General features: G+C 32.8%; 2 protein-coding genes across 7 annotated transcripts in view; one reads left to right on the top strand and one right to left on the bottom strand.

Annotated features, from left to right (window-relative positions):
- LOC135122762 (breast cancer anti-estrogen resistance protein 3 homolog) overlaps positions 1-19,209 on the bottom strand; it is a 125,480-nt gene that overhangs the window by 11,568 nt on the left and 94,703 nt on the right. For 4 of the 5 annotated variants that reach the window (XM_064047171.1, XM_064047172.1, XM_064047173.1 and 1 more), the window contains one exon: positions 4,475-5,100. In XM_064047171.1, coding sequence (XP_063903241.1) covers positions 4,475-5,100 — 626 coding nt within the window. Of the gene's footprint in view, positions 1-4,474; positions 5,101-10,278; positions 10,371-19,209 lie in introns of those variants that run through there. The other variant, XM_064047174.1, reaches the window with a different exon arrangement.
- Positions 1-19,209, top strand: part of LOC135122768 (aquaporin AQPcic-like) — a 48,411-nt gene that overhangs the window by 13,348 nt on the left and 15,854 nt on the right. The window contains exon 2 of one of the 2 annotated variants that reach the window (XM_064047186.1): positions 11,971-12,000. The exons of the other annotated variant lie outside the window; for it this stretch is intronic. Within the exon in view, the coding sequence (XP_063903256.1) occupies positions 11,971-12,000 (30 nt within the window). The remainder of the gene's footprint in view (positions 1-11,970; positions 12,001-19,209) is intronic. 2 annotated transcript variants of the gene reach the window in all.

The following is a 19,209-nucleotide window of genomic DNA, read 5'->3' as shown; positions in this document are numbered from 1 at the left end:
TACGTTAAATTGTAAAATTTTGTTGCACAATTCATTTTTACATCCCGAGCTTAAGTTAAGAAAGTAGTTGTAACCGAGTCCATAGAGTGACTGGCTACTTTCCTGTTTTCTCGTTTCATGACCCCTAGAGTACGAAAAAATTAGTCTCTCGTTTCTGCCTGTCCGCCGTCTGTCCGCGTCTGTGTCGATTTTTAATAGACAGATAATCTCCGAAACTGCCGGACCGATTGTTGTCAAATTTTGTATGTTTATTAGTAATATCGTGGTAAAATGGTAAAATATTGACCAAAATTTGTCTGATCATCATCACCTCAACAAATTTGATGACGTCAGTTCCAACTTTTACAATAAATATTATTTAAATTTTAGAAAATAACATACTCCACTTGTTTATGAATCCAGTTGTTAGGTATCTTGATTTTGGGGAAAAAAATCAAAATTTTATAACCGTATTTTATATTGAATGCTCTGAAATCTTGCAAATCTTTTAACGTTATTGGAAGCATAGTAAATCGTTAATCAAAATTTATCGGGTTACGACTTTCATAAAAACTGATGATGTCATCTTATAATTTTACCGGAAAAATGTTATTTACATTTTATAAAATAACTTATGAACTTCATGTGTGATTTATGAATCCATCTTGCGTTACTGTATTTGATATGCAGATTTTTGCAATTAGATAAATTTTGGTTTTATTTTACCAGATGTGACATTCTTACTACAATGCAACTAAATTTCATGAACATCAATCCAGTAGTTTTGGAGATTTTTTGTCCAAAAAACAGCTTTTTTGGTATCACTTATCGATATTCCATTTGCATCTAAAAATGTGATATAGTTTCTTTTTATAAAAAACGATGTATTCTATTTAATACAAAAAAATGATCTTATGTTATTAGACAGAACTCCACTCGCCCCTGAATCGCAATTAAATAAATCTAATTGTTTAGAACAACCATTAGAGAAAATACCAATCGCAGTGTAAGGAAAAAAACTTGTAGAGCTTTTTTTTGAATTCATTAATATATCATACCCATACTCTGCCACTGCCTTTGATTCGAACGTATTATGCTATGAAAATACAAACGGAAATTGGATTAAGATTTGCTCCAAAAATATGAATGCATTGATAAAACGCGAGTCTATGTTGTGTTTCTAGTGAGTTTTGTCGATGGAAAATGTTCTGATTAATATTTCAGCAAGAAAACGTATGACAATCTCCACATGTGCAGTGTAATATTAATAATAAAAAATTAGGTGTATCGTCCTTGATTTGATCTTAAAAAAAAATGGAAACGCTGTTGGGGTCGAACCTTTGATTGGAAAACAAAATGCTCCTCCATAAGTCGTCAAGTTTGTGTATTATGTGACAAAAGAAGAAGGTTTAAATAATAAAAAACATTATAAAAAGAAACAAAAATAAGGCGGATTTATAAAGGAGCATATAAAATTGAAAAGGCATTTACTTAGGAAAATTTTAAGGTGACGTCATTACAGCGTGGGTGTGGATAGTCAGACAAATTTTGGTTAGAGTTTTACCGTATATAACATATAAAATTAGATAATAATCGGTTCGTTAGTTTAAGACATTATTTGTCTAATAAAAATTTACACAGAAGGCGGACAGACGGCAGACAGACAGGCAGACGGAAACGTGAGACTATTTCGTACTTTCGTCGAGAAAAGGTGACAGTAGCCATTCGCCGGTTGGATCCTAGTACAACACTTCCTTAGCTTACGGTCGGAAAATAAAAGTAAAATAAAACCCGAATTTAGGATGATTTTTTACCTCCCAAGCATCGATTGCCACTTTCATGTTTACTCGACGTTTTATGACCCCGAGAGTACAAAAACGTGATTTCTCGTTTCCGTTTGTCTGTCGTCTGTCCATACCGATTTTTACTAACAGATAACTTTCGAAACTACTGGGCCGATTGTTGTCAAATTTTGTATGTATATTAGATCCCTAATATACATATATTAGACTCCCAATCATCCCCACCAACAATTCGATGACGTCATCTCAAAATTGTACATAGTAATTGGGTTTTAAATTATGTAACATAACATAGTCCTACACGTACAGTTTATAAATCCGTGTCGAATTTTTATCCAAGCCCTCAAGATTTTTGGAAAAATTGAAAACAATATTTTGCAATTTAATTTTGAATTTGCAAAACCAAATGCTTTGAAATCTTGCAGATGCTTTCGTTATCGTAGGCATGGTCATTTTTTATCAGAATACATTTGTTGATTCCCCAAAAATTGATGACTTCAAAATTTTCCCGAAAATTTGGGAATAAGATACTTTTATCATTAGTATTATATTGGAACTATCCAAATTGATATATGCATCCTTACAAAAATGTTGATGACGTCATCGCAAAATTTTGTACAGAAAAAACTTATAGTTCTCATAAAAAAAATAAAATTCACAAAATCAAATTTTGTAATGTTTCGAAAAAGCTGGATATGATTTATTGTACTTCAGGGGCGAGGGATCGCAGTCAGTCTACCAGTGTTACTACAGATTTTTTTTCTTCTCGCTTTGTCATTGTAGGACTCGTACTTTGCAACTATTATATTCAATTATCTATTAAATTTTGGATACGAAATAAAAATTTTTCCGGTGTAATTTTCTTCATTTCATTTAAATTAAATCTAGGATCATAGAAAGAATCCTTGTGCAGGAAAATTTTTCAGTCATTTTTCATACAGTGCATATAGCTTGAATTACTAAAAACATCGAAACATGTACTTCAGATTACAACATTTTTCTGATGCTATACAGTCGTAGAGTGTTTATAACTAGTTTCTTGTAAGAGTTTAGTGTCATTGAAAAGAAAAAAATTAATGTCAATATTTGCCTTTTTGATAGTAGCATAGACAGATAATTCTCATCAATCATTTTCATTAAACTTAAAAAAGATCTTATATTTGAATACTGTGCTATTTTTTGGATCAGTCACCAGTAGTTGACATTTTTTCTAGAAAACTTTGAAATCTCTATGTAGTTGATAACTGTGTGCAAATAATAATCTTTGAATCGTTTTTATTTTGAGCATAAGATAGACGTCTATAATTAAAAAGACCTTCTACACGTAAAAATGTGAAATTTTCAGCATATTTACAGTAAAATTACCACTACAATCTAATAGAAAGCCATGGTTTTTTGAACTTTTTCGTCTTGTCAGATTACGGTCAATTTGAAAGTTTGAATTGAAAATGCATTAATCAAAGACAAGCTTTCAAAAATCCATGGCTGTCTTTAATCGTGTTTTTTTATTGGCCTCTCGGTAGAAAGCAGTAAAAATACGATCAAAGACAGCCATGAATTTTTGAAAATTTGCTTGAATTTAAAATGTAACTGTCGAAGATAAACATTCAAAAATTCATGGCTGCCTTTGATCTTATTTTTTATTGCTCTCTCGGCAGTAGAAAGTATGGCACTGTTGACCAGTTTACCCATTTATTGACAGGCAATATATTTAGTTATCAATTTTTTTTTAAGTTTTGAAATGTTGATATAATGCGACATACGAGTTCGGAAGGATATCGATTTATCGATAGGTCGCCCACCCTTACAAATAAAATCGCCAACAGATGGTGTATAGAAAACAGACAGATGACAGGCATGAAATGAAACATCGAGAAAGCATGAAATTAGCCATGCATCTATCTATAATGCATTCCATTCTAGCTTACGCATAAATTTTATATTATGTCATACATTTTTCCTCGATTTGAAGATTTGATGTAAAGAAACATATTCAGTTCTAGTCATCATTTGATTGATAGATCATAATAAATTGTTATTTTTGAAAAAATCTTTGAAATTTTGAAAATTTTAGTAAACCCATAGTATTAAACAAAATTCTTATAATTCATGAAATTTATAGGTAAAAATATAATATTTTCTGATTTCGAGTATCATGAAGAATCCGATTTGATACAGTAATTTAAAACTTAAAATATGACTGCTGTCTTTCCAAGGGCATGCTGTTTATAACCTTTGTTTACTATTATAAAAGACAGACAGGAGGGTAGTCCGTGTTTTCAAATTCGGCGGTATAAAACATTGATAAGGCATAAAATTAGAATTCATCAAAAGTCCCTCTGTCGGTCCGGGGAATAAAAATGGAGTTAAAATTTTATTTAAAAAAATTGTCAACTACCATTTTTTGTAACGTTAACCCATCAGTCTTGCATACAATTCCGTACACAACTATGCAGTATTTTATCATTTCCTTGCAAACATTATGAACATACACGCCCAAATCCCTAAATCACTTCAGCTAAGCCTTATCAGAAACTCCGCTGAGTCATCAAATAATTACTTAAAGGTGTTCACTTAGATCGATAGCTTACAGCAATGCAAAACCATTAACTCCTATTGTGAGACCGCCTGCCGAGCACTTTACCGTAACTAGATAACCCGAAACCTCCCAACAACAAATAAAGTAACCCCACCTGTTAACTTCCGACGGAGTCAACGACTGCGACCTTTGCTTCTTCGACGGCAGCCTCGGGGGACCGTCCCTGTTGCTCCTGGTGGGCGACGAAGACGGCCTTCCCGGATGCAAAGGCCCATGCCTGTACTGCATGGTCCCTATGGGCGTCGTCGCCGGCGAGGTCAACCTGCTCTGCGGAAGCGGTGCGGGATATTTCGAAGCGTAAAACGAAAGCGGGTACATGCGGTTTTTCGGGAACTGGATTTTAGCCCCGGAAGCGGCCGTTATGGACTTGCCCGAGCCCACGTAGAAGGTTATGAGGTCGGGCACCGTGTCGAAGGCGTCCTCTTCGAACTGGTACTGGACGTGCTCGTATACGGTGTCCGGCTGGAGGATGATCTTGTTGATGACGAAGTGAAGGGGTAGGGTTTTGGTCCGGCAAGTTAGGACGTAATTGCCGGGCTGAGAAGTGCAATCCCGGACTAGAAAGCCGCCTTCCTCCCGGACGATGTCTTCCGCTCGGGCTCGCGGAATCGCGCCGTGGTACCAAGCGTGAGACCGCAAGTCTCGGCTGTCGAGCGAAAGTTCCCATTCTAGAGCCTTTTTTAGTTCGAGGGCGTTCATCGTGGGGTCCGCTGTGGGCTCCTGCAACCAAAAAAACAAACTTAGTTAATCACTCTGTTTTTTATTTTTGTTAAAAAATTTATAAAATTACTACCAAATTTTCCGACTACGTATACACAATACATAATTGATGAAAAGATCATACCAAATCATGTTTTCCAAATATCATGACTCTCAAAATTAAAATCGTTTCTAAGATAAAAGTCTACTTATTATTTATTTTTTAAAGATCTTCTGCAAGTTGTTTAAAAAAATCTGTAGTACAGTCCAATAAATCCTCTGAAAAATGATAAAATTTGATTTTGCGGAAGTTTAGTTTTTCGTGATAAGGAGTAAAAATAATATAGAAGGTACTAGTCACAGTGTAATAGAAAAATAAGTTTCACCTTCTTAGAAACCGACACTTGGGAGCCCCGAGAAGATTTAATATTCTTAAAAAAAGACACTTACGGCCCACGAGAAGGTTTCATCTTCTTTAAAAAAGGACAGTTAGAACCCCTGAGAAGGTTTCACATTCTTAAAAAAGACAATTGGCGCCCCCGAGGAGTTTTACATTTTTAATAATGACAGTTGGGATCCTCGAGAAGGTTTCACATTAAAAAAAAAAAGACATTTGGGGCCCCCGAGAAGATTTTACATTTTAAAAAAAGACAGTTGGGGCCCCCGAGGAGGTTTCTTAATAAAAAAAGACATTTGGCGCCTCCGAGAAAGTTTTACATTTTTAAAAATGATAGTTGGGACCCCCGAGAAGGTTTCACATTCTTAAAAAAAGACATTTAGTACCCCCGAGAAGGTTTTACATTATTAAAAATGAGAGTTGGGACGCCCGAGAAGTTTTCACATTAAAAAGAAGACATTTGGCGCCCCCAAGGTTTTACATAAAAAAAACAATTGGAATTCCCGAGAAAGTTTCACATTCTAGTTGGGACCCTTGAGAAGGTTTTACATTCTTAAAAAAGACATTTGGTGCCCCCCAAAAGGTTTTACATTTTTAAGAAAGAGATATTGAGACCCCCGAGAAGGTTTCATATTTAAAAAAAAAATACATTTGGGACCCCGAAAATGTTTTACATAAAAAAAATCAGTTGAGACCCTCTAGAAGGTTTTATATAAAAAAAAGACATTTGGCGCACCCGAGAAGGTTTTACATTTTTAAAAATGACGGTTGGGACGGCCGAGAAGGTTTTACATTTTTAAAAAAGACAATTGGGACCCCCTAGAAGACTTCAAATTCTAAAAAAATTATTTGGCGTTCCCGAGAAGGTTTCACATTTTTAAAAAAGACAAATGGAACTCCCGAGAAGGTTTCACATTCTTAAAAAAATACATGTGGGTTTCCGAGAAGGTTTTACATTTTTAAGAAAGACAATTAGGACCCCGGAGAAGGTTTCATATTAAAAAAACGACATTTGGCGCCCCCGAGAAGGTTTTACATTTTTAAAAATGATAGTTAGGACCCCTGAGAATGTTTCACATTTTTACAAAAGACATTGGGTGTCCCCGAGAAGGTTTTAAATTTTTAAAAATTACAGTTGGGATCCCCGAGAAGGTTTCACATTCTTAAAAAAAGACGTTTGGCGCCTCCGAGAAGGTTTTATATTTTTAAATAAAGAAGGCCACATTCTCACCTTTTCGAGAAAGCTCTTCAATAAAAAATTGGTTATGGTGTCATAAACATAGATAATACACAATGCGAAAGAAAAAGAGAAAATAAAAGAAAAAAAAACGAAAGGCCAAGATTGGTTTATTCGTCACAAACCTTTTCATGTTTTTGTTTATGAGTATAAGATGATTATTAAATCGGGTGAAGGATACTACCCTCACAATGTTGGAATTTCAAGCGTTCGATTTTTAAAAACAATCATATTACATAACACACACACATTCCATTTATATTACAGTGCCGGTACCTAGCTACTTGTATTTTCATGCCACACCGACTTCACTCTTCCTTCATTCTCTCATCCTCCATCACCCGCACCCCCATACCTCACCCCGTCACACCCTCTCTCATGCTTCTCCTTTTCTTAAACACCCTTTCCGCAAATACCATTAATCTCTCATACATCTCTTTTGCATATTAAATAATAAAGGGTACCTAAGGATTCGTTCCTAAACAATCAAAATCGCTCTTATTACAAAAAAGGGCCCAAAATTTCGATAGTCAGAAAAGTAGCCGATTACATTTATTTTTGAGGCGGAAAAACCAACTGAAATAAAGAATTAACACAAAAATAATGACGTTCGGTTCAAGCCAAAATTTTTCTTAGGGGCGATTAACAGATCGACAGAACTTCTGTTGTCCCTGAAGTACAACAAAACATTTTCAATTTTTTCGCAAAATTACAAAATTTGATCTTGTGAATTTTATTTTTACTTCCTGAGCGTAAGCTAAGGAAGTATAGTAATCGAGCCCATCGGACGAAGGGGCACTTTTATGTTTTCTCGACGTTTCATGACCCCTAGAGTACGAAAAAAGTAGTTTACCGTTTCCGTCTGTCTATCTGTCTGTCTGTTTGGTGTCTGGGTTGATTTTTATTAGACACGTAAACTCGGAAACTCCTGAATCGATTGCTGTCAAATGTCAAATAACCAATGTTTATGATAATTTTAAAACGTTTGCAAGATTTCATAGTATTCAGTTTTGCAGATTCCAAATTAAATTGCAAAATGTTATACAATTTTGACTTTTTCCCAAAAATCTGGATGTCTTGGGTAAAAACTCAACACGAATTCACAAACGCCACGTGTTATTTTACACAATTTAAAACCCGTTTACTATGTACCACTTTGAGGTGACGTCATCACACTGTTGTTGGGGATGAATAGACAAAGTTTGATTAGCGTTTTACCATCTACATGATATTCATTCTAAAGTCGCGATCTTTTCTATAGAACCACTCCCTAGTGTAAATTTTCAAAGTTTGTTTGGTGTAAGTGACCTTGACGGGTTTCTGGGGGAAAACATATGTGTCAAAAATTTGACAGGTTGAATGGTCCCATTGTCAATGTAGATATTTTATTTTAATAAATAGATGAACAGAACATACGGGATACAGTGCGGCATAGCTGAGGGCAACCGAAACATTCGTGTTGTGCTAGTTTCGATTGTCATATCAACTACCGCTACCAACCGCGTTCGACCTAAAGTACTAGATGACAGGGCTACCAACTTGACTTTTTATCGAGTGGTTCCGTAGAAATGACCGCTACTGTACACATAAAAATTGACGAAAATCGATCTGGTAGTTTTAGAGATTATCTGTCAAACAAAAATCAAGACAAACAGACAGACGATCAGACGGAAACGGGAGACCTATTTTTTCGCACTCTAAGTGTCATGGCATATCGAGAAAATATGAAATTAGCCAATGGCTCGATGGACTCGATTACAATACTTCCTTACGCTCGGGGTGTAAAAATCGTGTAAATTAACGTCACACCAAAAATGAGGTTTGTTTTATTTCAGATTTATTTAGTAAATTGATGAAATTAATTTCTTGTCAACAATATTAAAAACCAAAATTTTGTTGGTGATTTTATTAAACGGATAGCAGTGTACGAACTTACTGAACTCGTTGTTTATATCATATAGATGGCAAAACGTTAACTAAAATTTATCTAGCCGCAAATTCTGACCAAGTTTATAAAATATAAGCTTGTAATTTGTTGTCAATAAACTTAAAATAAGTCCGTCCTAATTTTTAGACAGCTATATTTATGCAAAAAAAAAAAAATCAAAATTCTACAATAATTTATAATTTAACGTAGAAACTACAAAATAGGGCCCTCTGGAATTTTGCAAATGCTTTAAGGTAATCGTAAATATGGTAAATCGTTAATCAAAATTTATATACTTATGCGCTCCAAACACTTTACGCCACCTTAAAATTTTCCGTTGAATTCTATTAAAAATGTATAAAATAGTGTGTATCTCTACTAGTGGTCCACTAATGTATGCATATTTTTTATAACTAGTTATATTAATTACTATTTCATTGTAGTTTAATATTCCACACGTATTTTTATTTTATACACCTTAACTTATAAGGGTTATCACAATATATAATAGAAAATTCAGATTAATTTTTATTCATGGAATTGATACACTTAATTTAAAATTGTCGATGATGAGAAACTTCAGCATTGGCTAAGTAAGTCTAGTGTGTTGAAGGAAAATGCGTATTAGTCTCCACGTGTTCGTGTTCGGGTAATAACAGAATAAATTTGTGATCGAATTCCATTAGGAGAATTAAGTGAAGCTCATAAAGCGGAGATCGAACTTGTTACAAAATAAAGTGAAGATCAGTTGTATTTTTGGAGCAGATTTTAGGTAGTTACACAGAGATTTTGTTTAGCTTGAAGTCCAAAATTTCAAAATGTTTGCCATGTAAAGGCCAGTTTTTAAAATAATGCTATATTAAAGAAATTACATCGTAGCGTTGTTGAAAATTGATCTCTTATATGGTTGAAATATTGTAAACTTAATTGTGCACGAATACAAAAACTATTAAATAGATATAGATAATTAAATTTATACGACAGTCAAAATGAACTAAACTATAGCAATATAATTATAAATTTCAGCATATTGAAGGTCTGGAGAATTTACCTCTACTTAATAATTTTTAAAGTGACGTCATTAGTGTTCTGGAGAGAGTAATACATAAATTTGACTTAATGCTCTTATTACTTCCCGAGCGTAAGCCAAGGAAGTATAGAATACATGTCTCTAGTTTCCCCCTGCCTCTCGTCTGTGTCAATTTTTATTAGACAGATAATGTCCGAAACTAGTGGACTGATTGTTATCAAATTTCAAATGTATTTTAGGAATATCGTCTGATACTATATGTAAATGTGAATGATATTATGTATACATACTTATAGATATCTTATAAAAAATTGGATTTGTTTGGTTGTCCTTTAGGGACTAGGGAAGTTCTCTATAATAACATGAGACCATTTTCTCTTTAAGATAATTTCAAAACAGCGGTGGATAAGTAAAAACCGTGCTTAGCTGTACATTTAAATTGCGATTTACTTAAAATCATGAAATGGAGCTATAAATGATGATGACTGCAAAATAGATTTTGGTTTGTAGGGTAAAAAATCAGAACAAAATAATTTAAGATACGCATTAAGAATAACCGATCAGTTAAAATATGTGAGATTTTGTCTAGTCAAAAAAATTACACTTACTGTTTTATACAAGATGATAGGTACCAAACTTATCTTTACTGAACGGAACATGGCTCAGATCTGGAAATATCCGAACTAAAAGATTTCCGACACAGAGGAAAAACTTTCAAGTTATAGACCGATATACCGCATATTTATCAAAACTCTATTATATGTATATACATCCTCGTTGGACCTAACAAATATTTACCGTATGTTTAATGTCAATAAATTGCTGAAGATTCCATATCATTATGTGACTTGTTAGAGCGTTCTCTTGTTTACCATCTATGTTATCCTTTCCGTTATCACTAGATATTATTTGCACTAGTAAAATAATCGTTACCTTAAGGAAGAATCGTCACCCCAGTCAATTACAAGTATTACTAATTTTAAATAATAATAAATATTTAAGCATTTTACAAGTGATATAAGCAGAATTAACCAAAAGAAGAGAAAGTTATTTTATCATCTAGTGGTTTCTTGTTGTTGCAGATTAGATTAGAGTACAAGTAAGTAAAAGATAAACAGAAACAGTAGTTTAATGGTTGTTTTATTTAGGTTCTGCTACTTATTGTACGCTCCGAAAGCTTTTATAAGTACAATATTAAATTTAGATAATGGAGAATATAATATACTACTAAAACGACTATCCATAGTTTTTATTTTTACTGAAAATGACTTAGTTAATTAAACGGAACATATTTTACATGTTTATATTGTTCCATAAAAAAGTCAATGTTCGTAATTTAATCATCCATCTACAGTAATAGAAGTCACTTTAGTAATTAATAACTGTCAGAGTTGATAACAACCCCTGAAAATTTAAAAAATATATAATACTATTAATGTTCACTAGGGCGCACTGACTAGATTAGTGAGTTATTCATGTAGCTAGCGATACGCTGCGATCCTCATTGTTATGTGAAATTTGGTATTAACAAGGCTTTGACCTCACCTCTGCGAAAAGTAGGAACTAAAATGAATTTTGAAAGACTTTATTTTACAAAATTCTATTATATTTGTATGAGATGCAAATTGAATTTCTGGTTCACAACATAAGCAACTAATTATTTTATCCTTATTTATATTTAAATATGTACGGCAATCTTATTACCTACTTCAATCAAAACTCACAAAACAAACTAGAGGTAACAGAGAAGCGTATAACTAGTGTAATAACTTTAACAACATGAATTTTGCTGTTAATTAACTTCTCGACTAACTTACGGAGAGTTATTGATGTTGATGTGGCAGGTCAAATTAAGTGCATTGCCTCTTTTGACGTTTATTGCAAACTTAATTAACAATAGACACATTTAATCAAATGTCCAAAACCACGGAGATCGTTTAAATGGATATAATAAGATGTTCGTACCTTTTTTACTGGAAAGAAAGAACTTTTAGACGTATCTAGGCACAGATTTCAGGGGAGGTTGTTAAAAATCGAAGGGAAGCAGATGTTATCAAGTAAAGGGGAACATTCCATGAACTGTAGGAAAATGTAGCTGGGGGAAAAATTTGGTTTTTGCACAAAATAACTACAGGACGAAAACGGGTCTATCTACTTTCCACATAATCTGCATATGATTTATATGATAATCTCCAAATGGGAGAGATGTTGTCCCCAAAGTTTGTAAAATAGAGGTTTAAAAGCGTTACTTTAGAATTTGACTTTAAAAATTACTTAACTAATTTACTGCCTCTTTTCAGAAGACGTCATGGACAATCTGATAGTCGATGGTACCTCCAACCTCAGAGTACTAATGAATTTTCAGTCATTCCGTAAAAATTCACTCCCTTTGGGCTAAAAAAGTCGCCTCATTTATGATTTTTAAAAATCTATTAATTTGAATAACACTTTTTTGGTATTTAAGACGGGTGTTAAAATAATCCTACCACTAAGACAATTCGAAAAACTTGCAATCGGAATTTCAAAAATGAGCCATGATAATAAAGCCAATCAGACTGTGTAGAAATATAAAGCAATGAGATATGAAGGAACGCGTGTTTAGTGACTCACCCTGTATATGTAAAAATCGAAAATTTGGTAAATTCAGAAGGCAGTTATTATAATTAACTTCTGTTTAACAAATGTGTGACTGTAATTCTGTTCTTGAGTTGTGTTAAACATGTTTAATGGCAACTTTGCGTTGATGGATTCAATTCCTGTTGGCGTGTAAGTAGACGATAAGGAACGCAATATCGTATTAAATAATCCAAAGTAGGAAAACGAATATTTAATTTTCACCCTGTTGAGGCGATCAGTTCTGGAAAAATTAGCATGAAGATCAACCAAGACATAATCGAGGGGTGAACACAATTAAAAATTAAACCTTAGGGTAGCGAAGATTAAAGCACATCTCTGCGATTGAAATGCGTGGATTAAAACGAATCCATTATTCATTCAAGTACTTTGAAGCCTGCCTTGTAATATTCCCTCTCGCAATATAGCGAGTTCGAGATCTATAATATGCCTAGATATGAACTACAAATCTGAATACCGGAAACGAGCTTTTTTCATAGGAAATATCCAATAATGTGTTCATCCACGAGTAAAAAGCGTATTATGGAAGAACGTGTCTGCGTCGGGGCGAAGAGGAATGCGACTGCTGGCAATTTTCATGAAGCGGATGGCACTTGAAAGCTTGACAGCTTAAGTCGATGACATCGGAGGAGCTCTCCGGCATTGTTTTATAAAGCTCGGCTTTCTGTATGTTTTGAATTTAATGAGTTTTCCGCCGAGCTAAAGGTCGTGGTCTCTTTACATGAAATATTCATTTTTATTTGGCGAGGAACAAATATTTTTAGTACGCACTTGGATGGAATTAGTCGAACGAGGCACTTTTTTCTTGATTAACGTCATGTTCCGTGTATAAAATGATTGCGCGTGAAAGAAATTGCGAGCTCGACATGGCCACATTAATAATTCAAAAGGGTGTGTGTCTGATGACACAACATGGTTAATATTTTTAGAATTCTAAAAAAAGTGTAACGAAGTGTTTTATTGTAGCGGATGCTACGTAAACAGGTTGCTTTTGCGATTTAGGAGAATGATAAGTTTATGGTAATGACAGCGAGGAAGTGTTGCGTACGAAAGTTCGAGCAAAAAACGAAATCTCGTCTTAAAAGAGGTGCTTATTCCCGTGTTAACTTTGTAATACTAACCTTGTTGTCATATGATTCTCGTAAATCTTTTGACTCGACGGATAACTTTCCTGGAAGTTCGAACGTAGATTTAATGTGAGAACATAAAAGGTTCTTCCGCCAGAAGTTTAAAATGAATAAAGTCAAGAAGAAAGTGCGAGTGGATTACATGTCTTAGATTGATAGCGACAGATTTATATATATCAAAACCGAAGGATAAAATTTGTTAAAGAAATTATCTGCGCGCACATATCGTAATCAGGGAAACTACTTATTAGTGGTAAATCTTTTGATCTAGTTTTATTTTTCATAATGTGTAGACACACGCAGTTTGAGATGACTGAAATCGTCAGCAGTGTTCAACATAATTTGGAAGTTTGCGAAGGTACGTCTTTATAAATTTACAAAAAATAAGTCATACAAAGTAGACGGCTTTAAGTGTATGTAAGATGTAAGTTTACTGAAAAAAATTTTATTTTTGAGATTCCGTGCGGAAATGAGCAAAGACAATCCAAAGCTGGTGACGTTTTCACCAATGCTGATAATCCTAAAAATTTATTGTTTTTGTGGTCAAAATATTAATACATTTTTTTCAATAAAGGTACTACGTTCCTACCTTCGATACAATTTTTTTAGCCAATAATTTTGATGTTTATTAGTGTGTACCTACAAGCTGATAAGATGCGAAAGATTTACATTGTTGATGTGTGCATTTACTGATATGTAATTTATTAGATTAACGTCAAAATTAAATTTGTTACAATTTTTAAATATAATTAACTAGGAAAGAGTTAAACGAAAACATTTTAAAGTTTCTTGGTATTAAAATTTGTTCCATCAAGACAGATTATAATAAATTATTGTAACGGGTGTTCAATTGAAAAATCACTCAGAGTAGGCGTTGGAATATCATTTGACAGAAACGGCATGTCTGTTCTTATAACACGTAACATACAACAGGTTATGTTTCTGCCAAATGGAGAGTTATAAGTACAGACATGCCCTTTGTGTCAAATGAAATTCCAACGCCTACTTTGCTATTTCAATTACACCCGTTATTTCTTAATTTTTTTTTACTCTAAAACTTTGTACACCTGTCAAAAGAAGTAACTTTTTATATCTATTTACTACAGAAAGTACAGTGTAATGTGTATTTTTATCATTCTTGTTTAGAAGTCAAAAATGTAAAATCAAGCATTTTGTTACGAAGTAATGTTACATAGTTTGCTCTTTGCTTAAAAAAAATCTGTGAAGTGATTTATCGTGAACTTGCCCTAATTTTGAAGCATATGCAAGTCTGCCTACATGTTAGACACAATTTTTTAATACAGACATATTTAAAAAAATGGTCCTATGCAATTTGGACAGAACTTCCCTCTCCCCTGAAGTATTCTACAACATATCCAACTTCTCCTAAAATTAAAAAGAAAAAAAAAAAGATTTTGCGAACTTATTTTTTTCTGTGATTACCGCTGGAAGTTAAAATCAAAATATCTATGTAAAGGTAAAGAAGTGAATGTTTTCATAACAATATTTTGTGATGACGTCATCAACATTTTAGCATGGGCACATATATCAATTTTGAAGTGTAATACTAATAATAACAGTACTGTATTCCCAAATTTTCGAGAAAAAGGTGTGGGCCGCTTCTGACTTGATCAGTAAAATAAATAGCCCCATTAATAATTTTTTTGAGTCACCCTGTATTAGTAATTCTGAAAACGTGAATACATTGATAGGTAAATAACAGACTCATAGTATTTTGCACCAATTAGATAGGATTTATTCGTTAAAATTTTGAGATGACGGATTCATAAGCCATCACAAGTGTTGGAGTATAATAATTTATAAAATTTAAATAATATTTACTACGCAATATTTTGACAAAATTTGGTTAGCGTTTTATAGCAATCCCAGAGTGACTTCGTTTTTATGGCCTTCAGACTCAAAATCGGCCTATTGTACAAGAACTCCTCTACAATAGGATGCAGTCATAAAAACGAAGTAACTCTGGGACTACTATACCATCTATCAGTAGATTCCGAGATTATTTGTCTAATAAAATGGATACAGATAGACGAACAGTCAGATAAACAGACGGAAAAGGAAGACCTGTTTTTTCGTACTCTAACGAAACGTCGAAATCGTATTACAATAAGTATAATAATAATATAATAATGAATTTGGCAATCACAAATTTTATCATAACTTTTTATAACAAACATATTATACGTATTAGGTAGGTACATAAAAGAGATATCATGCTATAAATTTTACCAAACATTGTTCAGTAGTTTTATAGTTTTGGAAATTTCATTCTACCCTATAAAATTTGATTGACAAGACGGACAGTGGTACAATGGCAAGAAGTATTTATGGCTCACACCAGTTCACCCGAATTTATTGGGGAACATTTAGCCAATAGTTGTACTCATAAAATAATGCTCATTTTCGTTCATGAGTAACGATGGGCTCTGGCCGGACCTGGATTATACTGCTTTCTAACATCTGGGGATTACCGGCACGCGACAATTTTAAGTTGTAAATATCTCGTACTATTATAATACTGTCCATTTCGTTATTGCCAATAAAATTTTATAGGGTATAATGAAGTTTCCAAACCTATACCATGCCTACAGGACAAGTACACACATAATCTAAAAGTATAAATAAGAGGCTCCTTATTTTCGAAAATTAATTATCAAACAGATGGAAACACAATGAACTTAAAAGTTCTAATAATAATTAAATGCAAAAATGGTATTTAAACAGAACTGTCCTCGCCTCTAAAGCACAACCGAACAAGTCCTTTGATAAATTATAAAATTTTATTCTGCAGAGCTTATTTTCTTAACGATGACGCCTGTATATAGGGTGGTGACACCCTATATACAGGCGCTTAGTGATAAGCGCGCGCTCCTCGATATCTCATTAATTATTATAAATAGAGAAAAATATATGTACTAAAATTATTTTCAACTATAGATGGTGGCGTGTTTTTAAGGCAACATATACATAACTTAGTTTTTACAAATACAGTGCGCTATATACTTTTATATATTCTGATTGACCTCTTCTTGGGCTTTACAATTTTTAACTTAGCTATAAAATCATCCACCTTCCCTGACACTTGGAAGATAGCCAGAATTACTCCCGTATACAAAAAAGGTGATGCTTCTATGATAAAAAACTACAGACCTATTTCTATACTTTCGAATTTTGCTAAAATTTTTGAGATACTCATTTATAGAAATATTTATCACAATGTTAAAAGTCTCATCTCTATACATCAACATGGATTTTTACCTGGACGATCTACAATCACTAATTTAGCTATAATAAGTCAATTCATTTCACAACAAATAGATAAGAATGGACAAGTCGATGTCGTCTATACTGATTTTTCTTGTGCGTTTGATTCCATTGATCAACATGTTCTTTTATGTAAATTAAGTTGGTTTGGATTTGCATATAGTTTCTTAAAGCTAATGGAGTCTTACCTTGACTCCCGACAAAATTATGTTTTCTATAATGGTTTTCAATCTAAAAATTTTGTTTCCACCTCTGGAGTGCCACAAGGGTCTAATTTAGGGCCTTTACTTTTTGTAGTGTTTGTCAACGATCTTTTGGACTCATTACGTTGTAAAGTGTTAGCATATGCTGATGATATAAAACTATACTCCTCAATAAGATGCTTAGATGATAGCATTTTGCTTCAAAATAATCTTGAAAGGATGGTAGACTGGTGCAAAGAATTCAAATTACTATTAAATACTGATAAATGTTTCATTATGACCTATACAAAAAAATTAAATCCAGTTTGCTTTTCGTATCTTATAAACGATAAATCAATTAAAAAAATACAGTTAGTAAAAGATCTGGGTATCACATTTGACTCACATTTATCGTTTACTCAACATATGCATAATATATGTCTATCTTCTTCGAAAATGCTTGGCTTTACATTTCGACTTACAAAAGATTTCACTGACCCACAACTAATGAAAATGTTATACTTCTCATTTGTTCGAAGTAAACTAGAGTATGGGTCTATTATCTGGTATCCGTATTATGAATCACATAGGCTTGCCATAGAAAAAGTTCAACGTCGTTTTTTAAAATGTTTATCGTTTAGAATAGATGGAATCTATCCAATTAGGGGAATGGAATATAATTTGTTATTAGCACGACACCAAATTCATAGCTTGAGTAGCAGAAGACAATTGTACAGTGCTAATTTTTTATGGAATTTAATTCAGGGAAAAATTGACTGTCCTATTTTATTGGCCAATGTTAATTTTCACGTACCACGTCTCTTGTGATTCATCCTTTCATTCATACTTTTTAGATTGCTTATACAGGGTGACTCAAAAAAAATGAATGATTCAATTTGTTTTATTGATTAAATAAGGGACTGCAAAACCGAATGCTTTGAAATCTTGCGAAAAAAAAATGAAATAATGTAACGTCGCATCGTAATTTTAAAATAAACTATGGTTATAAAAAAACTAAGTTGTGGGTTATGCCTCGAAAAGAAAACATTGTGTATAGTCGAAAATAATATTAATGTCTGGTACTCAAAGAGCCGTACAACTTTATTCTCTGACTTTTTTGTAGTGATTCACCCTGTATATTAAAATACAAAATAATACCTGTCCTCAGTGAAAATTATTAAATTATAATATTAAATTTTTTTCGATTTAATCTTTAGCATTAATTATTATTATTTTATCAATTTCCATCTTTTAATAATAATACGAAATAAGTTATAAAAGGGCCGCGCCAACAACGTTACATATCGAAGCACACTTTTAACAAAGATTTATTTAGTTCATTTTAAGATGACGTCAACAACTTTCTGGGGGGATGGATAAATAAATTTTAATCGTTGTCCTATAATCATTAAATCAAGTCACTATCTTGCTAAAATTAAAGAAAAACGTTGGTAAACACTACGTTTTTTTACGATAACATATATGCATTATTAAAAATGTGGATCATGAAATCATAAATAAAGGAGCACACCGTACTATAAATAAATAAATCTTAAGTAAGATTTATTTAAGAAAATTTTGTGATGACATCGTCATCTAGATCCGATCAAACAAATGTCTGTTAATGTTTCACGATATATTTTTTTTTAAATAAACATCTAAAATTTCACAAAATTAGTCGAGAAGTTTCGAAGACTGTCTCAGCCAAATGAAGCGGAAGCCTTATTTTTTCGTGTTTTAGAAGTTATGAAAAGCCAACAAAACATGAAATTAACCATTCTTCAAATAAATTGTGTTAGAATTCTTCCGTATTTTAATTGCCTATTCAACTGACAATAAACAAAATAAGGTGATGAAATATATTGATCTACTTAACGTTTAAATTTGGTGGCAAGTTGTATGAAATATGGTTATTAACGACATAAATCACTTACTAAGCGGTTTTACAATGGTTTTCGGTGTTTTGGGTGATACAAATTTCGTTTTTCTGTTTACTGTAGACGGTTTTATCATAATCGAATAAAAATATGTGTCTAACAGAAAAATTAACCCAATAGTGATGAATTTTGTTGTTTTCGTGCCATCAGTTACTAAAAAGTTGTATAATAAAAGTTTAAATTTCTTTAATTCTTTTTGTCTTAAAGTTAGTTTAATTTCGCGTTATCAAAAATTCTAGGAAAAAAAAACTCAAGAACGTATAGTCTGTGTAGCAATAGTGATTGTACATACTGTAAATACGATAGGAATGAATGTGGTCGAAGGTTATACAAATGTTTAACAAGAAAAAGCAGTCCACGTAGGAGATTTTGCA

The sequence above is a fragment of the Zophobas morio genome, unplaced genomic scaffold, assembly GCF_036711695.1.
Source record: "Zophobas morio isolate AGI-343-1 ecotype UQ-CSIRO unplaced genomic scaffold, CSIRO_AGI_Zmor_V1 ptg000005l, whole genome shotgun sequence".
Lineage (NCBI taxonomy): Eukaryota > Metazoa > Arthropoda > Insecta > Coleoptera > Tenebrionidae > Zophobas > Zophobas morio.
Note: the sequence above shows the minus strand (reverse complement) of the source record. Positions and strands in the feature narration are given on the sequence as shown.